General features: G+C 46.4%; 1 protein-coding gene across 4 annotated transcripts in view; it reads right to left on the bottom strand.

Annotated features, from left to right (window-relative positions):
- Nucleotides 1–9,918, bottom strand: part of FAXC (failed axon connections homolog, metaxin like GST domain containing) — a 74,711-nt gene extending 64,793 nt beyond the window's left edge. The window contains exons 1-3 of one of the 4 annotated variants that reach the window (XM_043890006.1): nucleotides 9,482–9,703; nucleotides 8,876–8,997; nucleotides 3,338–3,473 (exon numbers count right to left, since the gene is read on the bottom strand). In XM_043890006.1, the coding sequence (XP_043745941.1) occupies nucleotides 3,338–3,473; nucleotides 8,876–8,982 (243 nt within the window). In that variant the 5' untranslated portion in view covers nucleotides 8,983–8,997; nucleotides 9,482–9,703. Of the gene's footprint in view, nucleotides 1–3,337; nucleotides 3,474–8,875; nucleotides 9,180–9,481; nucleotides 9,704–9,774 lie in introns of those variants that run through there. The other 3 variants (XM_043890008.1, XM_043890007.1, XM_043890005.1) reach the window with 3 other exon arrangements.
- Nucleotides 9,919–13,062: the final 3,144 nt, after the last annotated feature.

Genomic DNA, 13,062 nt, shown 5'->3' with positions numbered 1-13,062 from the left:
TCATGACCACCCACTTGGTAATGCCATCCAACCATCTCATCCTCTGTCGTCCCCTTCTCCTCCTGCCTTCAATCTTTTCCAGCATCTTCTGCTCTCCCAAATCTCCCAGCCTGAAATCCAGGTTTAGTGTCATATTCCCAGATGACCAGTGACCAAACTAAGCACATCATTCAACTCTCCCAGCCCTGCCTTAGGAGGATCAGTGCCACACCCCTCCACCCCACGTGCCCTCTCTGCAGTGAAACCAGCTCAGAAAGCATAGGCCACTGGGAGGCAGGACTTGGAGGGGTAATATCATTAGCAGGGCAACCAAAAGCTTGGCTAGGTGAGGGACCTCCCTCTCTAACCTCGCAGCTGTTCTGCTTCCTGCTAAGAAGACCACCCCTCCCAAGGCTGCTACTTTGTAAGAGCTTAAAGGTGAACCTTGACCATCTGGAGGAAATGCAGCGAACTGGAGGAATCACAGTGGTGTGGGGATGCCTGGGGCTCACCTCCTTCCTTTACTTAAATTCCTTCAGAAGCACACAGCCTGTGTCTTAAGCTTTAAACCTTTCCCAGTGCAAAGTCCTGGGGAGGGAAGCTAACATCTCTGGAAAGAGGAGATCTCAAACCAAATTAACTAGACATCCAAGGGGTACAGTAACTAAGAGAAGGGCAGCACACTGAAAATATACAACGTAAGGCAGAATGATTGGGAAATACCAATTTAATTAATGAGCATAAGAAATATCCTCCAAGGGATAAAGGAAGGGATTGTAACACAAACCAAGGGGAAATAGTAAAATGAACAAAAATGCAAAATTGAACACAATGGATGAGATAAATAGTAGGATGGTTACAAGAAGAGAATAGAGGGATGCAATGGAAGCTCAGAGAAGTGAACTCTCCAAGGAGGAAGAGGAAAGGGATAAAGGATAGGTTCAGAGAAACAGAAAATAAAAGCAGAGATTCCAGGACCCAGATTCCAGGATAATCAGGAACAGGAAAGAAGAAGGGGAAACAAATAAAAAAGGAAAAGAAATATGTGAAGAACATAGTTTCTCAGGATTAAAAAGAGATTAAAGACTTCAGATGAAAAGGGTTTATAAAGGACCAAAGAAAATACATAAAAATCCACACCAAGCCAGAGTATGATGACAGTTAAGAATGTTGAGATTAAGGATTTCCCTGATGGTCCAGTGGCTAAGACTCCACGCTCCCAATGCAGGTGACCAGGGTTCAATCCCTGGTCAGGGAACTAGATCCCGCATGCCTCAACTAAAAGGTCTCATCTGCCACAATTAAGACATGGTGCAGCCAAATAAATAGATATTAAAAAAAAAAAAAAGAGTTGAGCATAAAAGCAAATTCTAAAAACTTCCAAAGAGAAAGAAAAAGAACCAGATGAACATCAGACTTATCACCAGCAACATCAGTGCACAAAGAAAATGGAGTAAAATTTTTAAAGCACTGAAGGAAAGGAACTCTGGACAAAGAAGTATCAAATGTGCAGCATAATAAAGATGTTCTGGGGCATGCAAATCCACTGAAGGCTTGCCCCATAAAGGCTCACTCAAAACATTCATCAAAGAAGTACTTATAGAAAATCATAAATAAACCTTGTAGGATAAGACATATGGGAAATAAGGCTAGTCAAATAACTTGGTAAGTTTTCTTAGCCAAAAAAAGGACTATAAAAAGAGAAAGGATTTCCAGAATTCCAGAATTAAAACATGAGGTAATAGCAACACACCTGGAACGAGCCCTGAAAAGAAAGAAGCCCAAGACTAACATGAACCTACTAATAGACTTGTGTCATTAGAGGGCAAACACAGATTCTGACACGTACAGGAAGTGAGTAGGGATAAATAAACACGAATTTGGATCTTAAGAGCAACGGCCATAAGAACAAAAATAGGATTTATTTTAAATGACAAGAAAAAATTTTTTATCTATTAGACAGCAGGAAATGAAAAAAAAAGAAAAAGGAGAGGGAGGAGAAAAATATTAAATAAGATATTAAAAATATGTCCTAATAAAATAATCATTACAAGTATAAATTAAACTCACCAATTAAGGACTCTCCAATTGGTTATAACTAATACATTGCCTACAAGAGACAAATACAAAAAAAAAAAAAAATAGAGAAAGAGGATGAAGAAAGATATTCCAGGCAAATAAGCTAGAGAATCAATCTGAATATCTGATAATACATAACTCAAGGTTAAAAAAAATCATAAGGGACAGAGATGAGTGCTATGTACCAGAAAAAGAAATAAAACAGTAAAAGATGTAATCTTTCATATCATATGGCCCTAAACAATGTAACCTTGAATATATACATACTCTTACCTAAAGCCAGAATAGACAGAATGACAAGAAAGAGACAAATCAAAAAATATACTTGAATATTTTAACTCAGTCCTTCCAGAAACTGCTAGAGGAGGCAGACAAAAAATAAACAGATACAACAGTTCTAAATGATATACTAAACATGCTCAAACAAGTATATAAAAAGAGCTCTACTCTCAGAGAATGTCTTTATTCTCAACATTTATAACAAGAAGCCATATACTAAGCTAAAGTGTCAGTCAATTCCAAGGAATTAATATCACAAAGACTACCTGCTTTGACCATAAAATTAAAAAACAATAACAAAATCGAACTTTGGTTTTTTTTAATGCCTATGGCTAGAAATTAAGTGAAAAAGAAAAACATAAGGGAATTTTTTTTTAAAAATATGACTGAACAACAATGAAAACACAACCTGTCAAATTTGTGAGACAGTTCCAGTCTTACTCAGAAAAAAATGTATGTTTTCAATGCATTCATTCTTCCGTTCCCTCTCTAAGGCTGAAATGAGCAAGTGTTTCACTGACGGTCACCCAAAGAGAATGGTCACCCAAAGAGAATGGGAAAAGTTCCAGGGGAAAAACTCACAAAATCTATAAATATCTCCTTGGTGGCCTGCTGGATCCTCTGCCCCCAAGAGTCATGAGAAATAAATACAATTCTTCCAATAAATAGAAACCTAAAGGAAAGAACCATGTCAGGCCCACCTTTATTTACAGCCGCCCAGCAGGTCAGGAGAAAAATAACATGGTCCCTGCCTGAAACCTATGAAAAATCCAGACCCTTCTGGATTTAATGAGATCACTCATTAAACTGGATATAAAAATTCCTGAGCATCTACTAAGAACTGGGCACGGCTGCTTTCATACCCACTTCCTCTGGCACCAAGAGCGAACCCTTCCCCCACTGGGAGAGTAAGTACTTCCCCACCCCCCCAACACCCGCCACCCTGCCTTGCCAGCCAATATTGCTGCCACGAGGATAAAACATATTTGCACGCAAGTACCTGATAGGGTAAGTCAGCCATCCTTAAATAAGTTTCCATTTTCAAACAGAAAGGAGATAAACTGGGGACACCATTGTTAGGTCTTGCAAACTGATGCAAAATAATAGCATCTTTGGAGTCAATCTCTTGCTGTTTCCTGTCAAAACCAAAACAGAAAAAAAGAACAATCCGTGTGTTATACATGCGGTTCCCTTAGTGCCTCAGAGATCCCTGAGAGGCTGCAGCTCCTCAAGGAATAAATGCATCTGTTTGTCACAGGGCCTTACCTCACCCAGAAGCACGCTGAAGGGGGAAAGCTTGGTCAAAACACAAGAGAACCTCACAAAGTCTGTTGTTACCATGGCGGCACAGGCTCACGGCTTGGGCCCAGGGAATAACTATCTGTCATCCTCTCTCCATCCCGGCAACCTATGGGCAGGAGGTGTACCTTCTGGGATAGGGCCCCTCTTCTCCACCTGGCTACATCTGCCTGCCAGGGACACGCTGGATGGATTAAGAAAAAGGTATTCTGGGCTAACTGTGCATGAGGCATTGTTCTAAGGGATTCACAGGTATTATCTCATGTAATCGTCACAATTACCTTATGAGGTCGGTACTATTATTATCTACGTTCGTAGATGAGGAAACTGAGGCACAGAAGATAAACCTACCCAAAGTCCCATTGCCAGTACATGGCTGACCCTGGATTAAACCCTGTCGTCAGAACCTACGCTCTCGACCGTGAGCCTGTACCCTGAAGCAGTCCCTTCACCCACAGGACCTCAGAGGAACAGTGCAGATCTGCTCTGCCATGACTCAAGTGTGCAGGGAACCTGAGACTCTCGACTCTGCTGATCCCTCTTCCAAACCATTTGTGGCCTCCCCTGGCCTTTCACCCACGGTGCCCAGGAACCTACCCTCTGGGTGCTTTCTCCTCCTCTCTCCCTTCAAGGCTCCAACTCACCACACAGCATACAGCCCCGAACCTCTGCCTTTCCCCTTTCTTCTTTCTCATCCACACACCTGTCTCTTCCTTTGGCTACTTTTCTGGGTGATGAGGACTTCCTTGTCACAGTGTCTCAGCAGCCACCATGTAGCAGATGGAATGCTGGACTCTACTTCTGGACATGTGGGGTCAGGTGCAAGCCCTACTTCCTCCCAGCTATGTCACCTGAGACCTCGTCTACACTCTCAAACGGAAAGTGAGGACCATACCAATTCTGCCTCCTTTATCGTGAGGACTAAATAAGACAATATCTGTAAACCTTTGGTGGCTACCAAACAGTATGTACCAGCCGTGGACTTCATTCTCATTCAAAGAGATATGGCCTTATCCCCTTAAGGAACAACATCTCATTCCACACAGCGCTGCTCATATTCCATATTCGGGAACTTTTGCAACCTCCATCTTTCACTCTACCCAACCATTTCTGAGTCAGATAAATCTCACTCTTCCCCCTTGGCCTTCCCTGAGCCTCTGGTTCCCTCACATTGTTCCTAGTTTAATGCCACACATCATTCTCCCCAAGCAAGCAAGGGCAGGCTCTTCATATCATAATCACAAGGATGCCCATTTCCTGCAGAATCTCCAGGAAAACAAACTGTCTTGGAGAAGTTTACCATGTGAGTGTCATTCCTGCTTAAAGAGTTAAAAACAACTCACTCTGAAAATACTGGTCAAAAGAATAAAAATATTTGCTGCCTCTTGACAATACTTGCTATGAAACAAACTTTTTCATTTAGATGAGATGTTTGGGAGGTCAGATATTAAAGTTAAGAAGTCATTTAGACTAGTTCTAGAAAATGCAAACTGTAGATATGACGATTAACTGATCTTGTCCAGTAAAGTAATTCAAGTCAGAGTAAGTTCATGTAAATTCAGCCAGGCAAAAATTAAAGAACTGAAAGAAGAAAAGATAAACATAAAATTCCCTGCTCCATTGGCCAGAGCAACCTAATTCTGATGGTTAACTTGGACTCTGTCATAATAAAAATGGATGCAACTAGCATATGCCAATGACTTTGTATACATTATATATATTATTTCATTCTGACAGTAACACCATAGAGTGAATATCATCATAGTTTAAATTTAGTATTAAAAAAAAAATTTTTTTTTTGGCCACACCACACAGCATGTGGGATTTTAGTTCCCTGACCAAGGTCTAAACCCAAGGCCCCTGCATTTGAAGCACAGAGTCCTAACCACTGGACCACCAGGGAAGTCCCTAAATATAGTATATTATACCATACTTATATTTTATAGTAGACAAGGAAACTGAAGTTCAGAGAGGTTAAGTAATTTGTCCAAGGAGTATCAATTTAAGATCAAATTGTTAATAACTCTAGTTCCCAAACTCCCAAGCACTTCGACTACACCAAAATAGGCCATTTCCCAGTTAATTTTATTAAAGTAGCCAGTTTGACTCAGGCCACTCAAGCCCGGAACTTTCTGATGAAAGCCTATAATAATTAATGATGGCCAACTTTTAATGAATGCTCACTATAAGGTCGAACTCTGTAGATTTGACAGTTAACTGATTCTGCTAAGCATGTCACGTGTTAACTCATGTAATCACCTCTGTGAGGAAGGCTAGTATTATTATTCCCATTTCACAGATTATTTCCATTTCACACTTAGTAACCAAGTTGACTCTTGGGTCCAAGGTTACATGGCTGATTTAAGGCAGAGTGAATTTGAACCCAGTCTGGCTCCAGAGCCCTACCTCAACATCAGAAAACTCTCTAACTTGGGATCAAAGAAGCAGGTAATCTAGACATAAAGCGGCCTTATGATAAGGCTGAGAAAGAGGACACCTGTCGAGCAGCAAGACTAGCCCTACTCCCATGGTGAAGGGGACCACAGATGACCACGCCTCTGTGGACTGTCAATGGGCTGATAGTTTACAGAGATCATGACCCATGCATGGGCTGCTCTGATTCTCTAAGTTTTCTAGGGCGGGCTGAGCCCCTGTGTCTAAAGTGCAGACAAGCTGTGGGTAACAAGTCATTTCGGTATCATTCAATTTACAAACAACACATTTCCAAACGCTGGACTGAATTCAGAAGAGCTGCAAGTCTCTTTCCACTAGGGGAAAATAAAGGACTGGGACTATATGTCTTTAAAAATACTGTGGTGGGAAAAACAGGAGAAAAATCCAAAGTACCTACTTTAGTTACTATGTGGTACTTATAAACATCCTAAATAATTCTCACCTGTCAACTTTACTATCCACGCTGGAGACGTACCCATAGATGATGGTTAAGTCAACACAGCAGGAAATCCAAGTACAATGGTGAAGACTAAGATTGCCAATAAACTCAGACAGTGTAGCCACTGCAAGATGGATTTTCCATCCCACGTGTTTCAGACTGTTCTGAGTTTTTGCCTAAGGTACACTGACAACTGAAACTTGGACTTCACATCAAGGGACGGCCTCTGTCCTGTAACCTCCGAATCTCAGTGCCCCACTTTCCTGGGTCTTCTTTCCCTATCCCTTCTGTGCCCTCAGCAGTTGCAGAAACTCAGGTCGCTGCCACAGGCTTGTCTTCCCTGGGAACTGCCCCAATGCTCCTTTCTTTCTGCCATCAAAACTTACTCCAGAAGTGGTACTTGTTAGAAGAAAGTAGTAACAGTGTGAGCACCGAAGACACACACACTCAGATCTGAATCTGGATCCCACTACTCTTACTGTGTGGTCTCGGACAAATTGCTTAACCTCCCTCAGCTGAAATGTCCTCATCTAAGAAGTGGAGATCAAGCATTCAATGGTAGTGGCAGAGGAGGAGGCTAAACACCATCAGGAAGGTAAAGCACTTCTAAGCAGAGCCCGCTCCTAAGGGCTCAAAAATGGGCAATTATTTATTATTTGCATTACAACAGGGTTTCCCTACTCAATATAAACATTTGTCAAGAAACAAAAGTGAATAAACCCAAGATCAAAAACACTTTCTCAAATAAGTATCCAAGTGGGCAGAGGGCTCTTGAGAGTTGCAACCACACACCTACCAGGGTATGGCCGGCTCCCAGGGTCAACTCTGAGCTCTCCCACCCACCTCCCCATTTCTGCAAGGTCATTTAAGCAAGTTTTAGACTCAGTCCCCTGAAGCTGTGCTTCACTCCGTCCTCAGAGTGGACCACTGGTGAGAAGCCGCATGGTTCAGAATCTTCAAGAGGCTTTGGACAGGAATTTAATTTCAGAACAAGTGGGTGACATTTCAGTTACTTGCACAGATGTTTTTGTTTTTCATATAGCTTGAAACTTAACTTGAAATCGAGTCCTAAAACTGGCAAATATATAAAATAATCTAGGGAAACAATTCATGTAATTTTTTTTTAATTTGGTTCAACGATATTCAAGACACTGTGCTAAGTGAGAGAATTCAATGATAAGCTTAAAGCAAAACTTCTCAGTTATGGCTAAATATGCAAGCCAATACACTTCCCCAAACCTAAATGATTTCCTCTCTCCGAAACTAGAAATTTTCCAAATACCTGTTATTCTGTCACAATGTTCTCCTGGAATCCCTGCTGGCCCCTTAAAGGTCACCTATCTCTGTCTTTGTTTATAAACCTATTGTGTAGGATTCCCCATGGGAAAAAGGCATGCAGACACATTTTCTCTTTAGAAAATACTGGCCAAGAGGGACATTTTGAGCTACTGAAAACTGCTCTTCGGTCCTCTCCCAGAGACAGAGGTCTAAAAGGCATGGAAATTTTAACCATAAATTGTAGCAATTAGCCAAACCACTAGTCCCCGGAGCCTACGGTATTATTCTACCCAAAGATCTGGCGTCCGGCTGAATGTACCGACAGTCGGGGCCTCCATTTCCTGCTATTTCCGTGTGAATCGTGCAAACATTCTGCGGCAGGCAGCAGATGCAAGTGTTTACGGCACAGGGCAGCTCCCGTGCACGCCCATGTGCCAGTTCAGTCCTCAGATCCCCTCCTATTCGCACAACAATGGCATTTAAACCTGAAGACGGTGCTGAGCTTTAAATGCCAGGTTAGCAGATAACCGGGTTAAGTCTGCATCAAAATCGCACACTCCGCTGTGCATCCCTCACAGGGACCCAGAGCTCTCTCTGGAGCCTGTGCAATTCCAGCCTTTTGATGATAGTGATACTCGGGGAGGGACAGTGAAAAACTAACCTTTAAGTAAAAGCTAAGGTGAGTGGTTAATATTCCAGCATGATCATCTATAAACAAATAGGGCGTTTCATACAAATGTAACTTAGTCTTTCTACAGGGCCTACTTCTATTGTCGCAAACACACTGCACTTAGGATCTTCATAACAGACTAGTATGCTCCATAACAACCCAGAGAATTTTTGCTTTTAGCACCAAACGATAGGGATTCAAGTGTTTTCCCCTCCCGGTACCAGTTTAATTCTCCTGTCAACTCCAAACTGCCCCTCATGGCCGGGTGACCACGGACTGCCTCTGGCGAAAGGGAAGGACAGGACTCGGGCATTGGGTCGGCGTGACCGAGGAGCCGGCCCGGCCCTAGCCAGGTGCCCCTCTCTGCGCCCCTGCGCGGGGCCCTCTCTCCGGCTCACCTAATGACCAGGAGTTCGTGGAGCAGATACGCAGCTGCGGCCAGCAAAGCTCCCCCGGTCAAGTAAAGGGTTTTCTTCCACCAGGGATCGGAGCCCAGCCCTGCCATGATCCCACCGTAATCCTGCAAAGGGAAAGCGATGATGTCCCCATAAAAGGAGAAGGGCTCCTCGGACCCGGCCCACCAGCCGAAGAAGGAGACGCTCTGGTTCCAGCTCAGATCCACCACGCACGGCCTGGACGAGGCAAAGCCAACCCCCCAGTGCATGCTGCGAGGCTGGCTGCGGGCGCCCCTCCCAGGGCCCGCGCCGCCCGCATGGGAAGGGGCCGGCGCGGCCGGGCGCGGGCTCAGCGGCGCGCTGGGGGCGCGGGCGGCGCGGGCAGCGGTGACCGAGGCGGCGGCGGCGGCGGCGGAGGAGGAGGGAGGGCGCGGGCCGCGGGCGGCGGGCCTGGCCGGCGGGGCCCAGGGGCCCTGGGCGGCAGCGGCGGCCGCCGGCTCCCCCCGCAGCGGCCTCTCCGCGCCGCTCTTTGTGTCGGCGCCGGGAGAAGGCCGCGTGATGTCATTGCTCCCCGGGGCAGGGAAACAGAGGCGGGATAAAGTCACCTACCCCGCGCCCTGCCCCCGCCCCGCATCTCCGCGGTCCGGCGGCCTCCGCCCCGGCCGGAGCTGCAGGGCTGGGCGCGCCGGGCGGGCTCCGCGCCTCCAGGCGGCACGGCCGCGAACGGCTCGGCGCGCGAGGGCAGGGCTGCGGAGGTGGCTGGAAATGCGGCTCCGCTCGGAGGAAGCTGCAGTCGGGCCCGGATCTCCGTCCCACCCCACCCCCCGCACCCCGCGGCCCGTCCTCCGCCTCCGCTCCAGCCCCTCCCGCGTGCGCGGGAGCGGGGCGCGCGCGGGACTCACCTGGGGCCGCGCGGAGCTCCGGCCGAGACACCGCCCCGCGCCAACCGGAGACCAGGGCCCGGGCCAGGTCGCGAATTACACTGTTGTGGCCATCGGGAAAGCGCTGTGTCTTTGCAGAACTTATAAAAACACTCATCACATTACACGGTTACCTGGGTCTTGGCCATGTGCCCCCGGAGAGATGCTGGTTTAGCAAATAACAACAAAAGTGTACCCTAGAGAGACTTACCCTCTGAGAGACACAGCCCCAGTGCTAGCCTTTCCCCTTGGAAATCTTTATCAGGGAACTTGGGGATGGAGCAGGGTGGGCCCCGGGAGGGGCAGGGGGCGGGGGGCGGGGGGAGTGCTGTTTTTTCTTTTCGGTGCAGAAAATCTGCCAAACGTGTGTGTGTGTGCGTGTGTTCAATTGTTTTTGCCTTTAACTTTATTTTTTAAAGTTCATTCGTGCTAAGAACAGGGTCGTGCTTCGTAGAAGTGTAGGATGTACACACAAATTTTAGCAAGAGCATGGATAGTTTAAAATTGTTAAAAGGAAATGAAAAAAATTCAAGTAGTGGGGGTTATCACTCTTAGGGTGAAAGGAGGGATATAGGAATCTAAGCTTTTGTGTGAGGGAGGGGAGATTGGAGTGAAAGGGGACTCCCGCTTTCTGTTAATACTTCCCATACCACACCAGCCACTTAGAATAGGCAGTGAGTGCGGACACATAGCTAATAAAATCCGGGCGTGTTGTCGGTCCCAACCAGAAAAGGGGAAGGGCTGGCCAGGCTGGGGCCCAGGCACACTTGCACGGGAGGGACTGGAACAGATCACCGCGGTGGCCGCTTAGGTGACCTCTCAGAAAGAAGCAGAGTGTGTGGGTGGAGGTGGAACCTTCCATGAACAGGTTGCAAGGAGTGGAACTCAAGGGCCTGCTGGAGAGACAGAAGTTGTCACCAGACCACATTCTAGGCGAGGACCAGGAGGCTGCCTAGGAAGCAGGGTGGGTAGGAGTGGAATCAGGGCAGAAAAGCTCTGGTGCAGAAACAGAACAAGGAGCGCTGGCGTCAGGGATTCTCCGCTGTTCTTCTGCGTCCCTCCCACGTGGCACTCAGCCTTTGCTCTCTCTTTACATGTTGAGCCAATATTTAACACCCCCCTAATTATTCGCCTACCCCACTCCAGTATTCTTGCCTGGAAAATCCCATGGATGGAGGAGCCTGGTAGGCTGCAGTCCACGGGGTCGCTAAGAGTCGGACAGGACTGAGCGACTTCCCTTTCACTTTTCACTTTCACGCATTGGAGAAGGAAATGGCGACCCACTCCAGTGTTCTTGCCTGGAGAACCCCAGGGATGGGGGAGCCTGGTGGGCTGCCGTCTATGGGGTCACACAGAGTCGGACACGACTGAAGTGACTTAGCAGCAGCAGCAATTATTCGCCTGAGTGTCTGGGTCCAGTCACAAGGATGGGGGTAAATTACCTTGAAGGGAGGAATATGGAGGGCAAAAGAGAGAATCAGCTCTGGCAAACCCTGTGCCCGGAAAGCAAGTTAGAAATTCGATGAAATTTAATATTGAGATCCCACAGAATGCATTGCACTCTTACAACTGCTCTTGTCAGCAGATCTACACACCCACTCATGGGGGCCACTGGCCACTGCTGCGGTCCTGGGAGTACCAGATAATTACTGAGCATTATCTGGCCTTTGGTTCAAGTATGGTTTGAATTTTCAGAGCTACGTGGAAGTAAATGTCTTTTTTTTTTTTTTTTTGGCCGAGTCACGTAACTTGTGGGATCTTAGTTCTCCAACCAGAGGTTGAACCTGAGCCCTCAGCAGTAAAAGCGTGGATTCCTAAGCCCTGGACCACCAGGGAATTCCCTGAAGTGAATGTCTTTAAACGCAGGTGTGAAAGTGAAAATTAGTCACTCAGTTGTGTCCGACTCTTTGTGACCCCATGGAGTGCAGCCCACCAGCCTCCTCTGTCCATGAAATTCTCCAGGCAAGGAGTGGGGCCACTTCCTTGTCCAGGGGATCTTCCTGACCCAGGGATCAAACCCAGGTCTCCTGCATTGCAGGCAGACTCTTTACAGACTGAGCCACTAGGGAAGCCACTAAAAACAAGTGCAGGTAACATAAAATCCTGTAAGAGAAGTTAAAATATAATCTTAAATGATCTGATGCAGATTAAAATTAGCTTTTAGACTTATGGCATGGAAGAGAGGAATATTGGAATTCGAGCTCATATGAAGGCGAAAGAAGGTAGAGTAGGATCTAAGAAGTCAACAGACCTAAGAGTTGAGCAAAAGTTTGGCGTGAGAATGTAGAACAAAGCTCGGGGAAACAAGAAAACCCACTAGAGTTGAAGTCTCAGCAGCGATGCAAGCCTTCGCCGACAGTTTGTGCAAAATCAGACTGGGCTGTAGGTGGAAAGGCTGCACCACAAACGGGTGCAATCCAGCCACAGAGAGAAGCGAGACTGTGGCTCAGGGGCAATGCCTCAGCCCCCAGGGTGGTAATATAATTAACAGCCAGAGGGGGAGTGAACACAGCTGACTTGTTTTAGAAGACTGACTCCCAAACAAGGGCTCCTCAGAGGCCCCTGTGTGAAGCCAGATCCCAGGCTCAGTCCCAAGTGCCTGTGCAGCCTCCCACCCCCCGCCCTGCAGGGTGAAGATATAGAGAGTTGATCTGAGCACATCTCCCCTCCAGCTCCCTTTCCAGAGCTCCTTCAGCTAATGAAATGGTATGAAGACCTTGGCAGTGAGAGTGGGCACACTCTTTACTCCACACCCCCACCACCAGCACCAATTCTGACAGCCTTCGTATCATAACTATGGACATTAACTCCAAGCTAGAAGCATCTTTTTATTTTTACTTTTTCAAGGACCTTATTTTACTAACTACTGAGTTATTACAAGAGAAAAAAGAAAAAAAAAAGAGGAAGGGGCTAACATTTATTGAACACCTATTTGTCTAAAGATACATTTTTCAGTAACTTGCCAAAACTATGTATTAAATGAGTACTGGCATCCCTGTTTCACAAATGGGGAAACTGAGGTTCAGAGAGGTAGAGTAACAATTTCAGTTCCCAGAGCCCAGTGATGATAGAGAGAGACAAACCACACCAGCTGCCCTTTGATTGAGCTTTCCACCACCTACAAAGGCTCTCATCCCAAGGACAGCGGTTGAGCGCTGTCCATGGTATTTCTTCTTTAAGACATTAGTCCGTGTCTCAGTCTTCTGCGCCATGTCTAAATCCAATGGCTACAAAGCCTCAGACACGCCTGCGTGTTATGCTATCACCTTT

The sequence above is a fragment of the Cervus elaphus genome, chromosome 28 (assembly GCF_910594005.1).
Source record: "Cervus elaphus chromosome 28, mCerEla1.1, whole genome shotgun sequence".
Classification (NCBI taxonomy): domain Eukaryota; kingdom Metazoa; phylum Chordata; class Mammalia; order Artiodactyla; family Cervidae; genus Cervus; species Cervus elaphus.
This window is presented reverse-complemented; position numbering and strand designations above follow the sequence as displayed.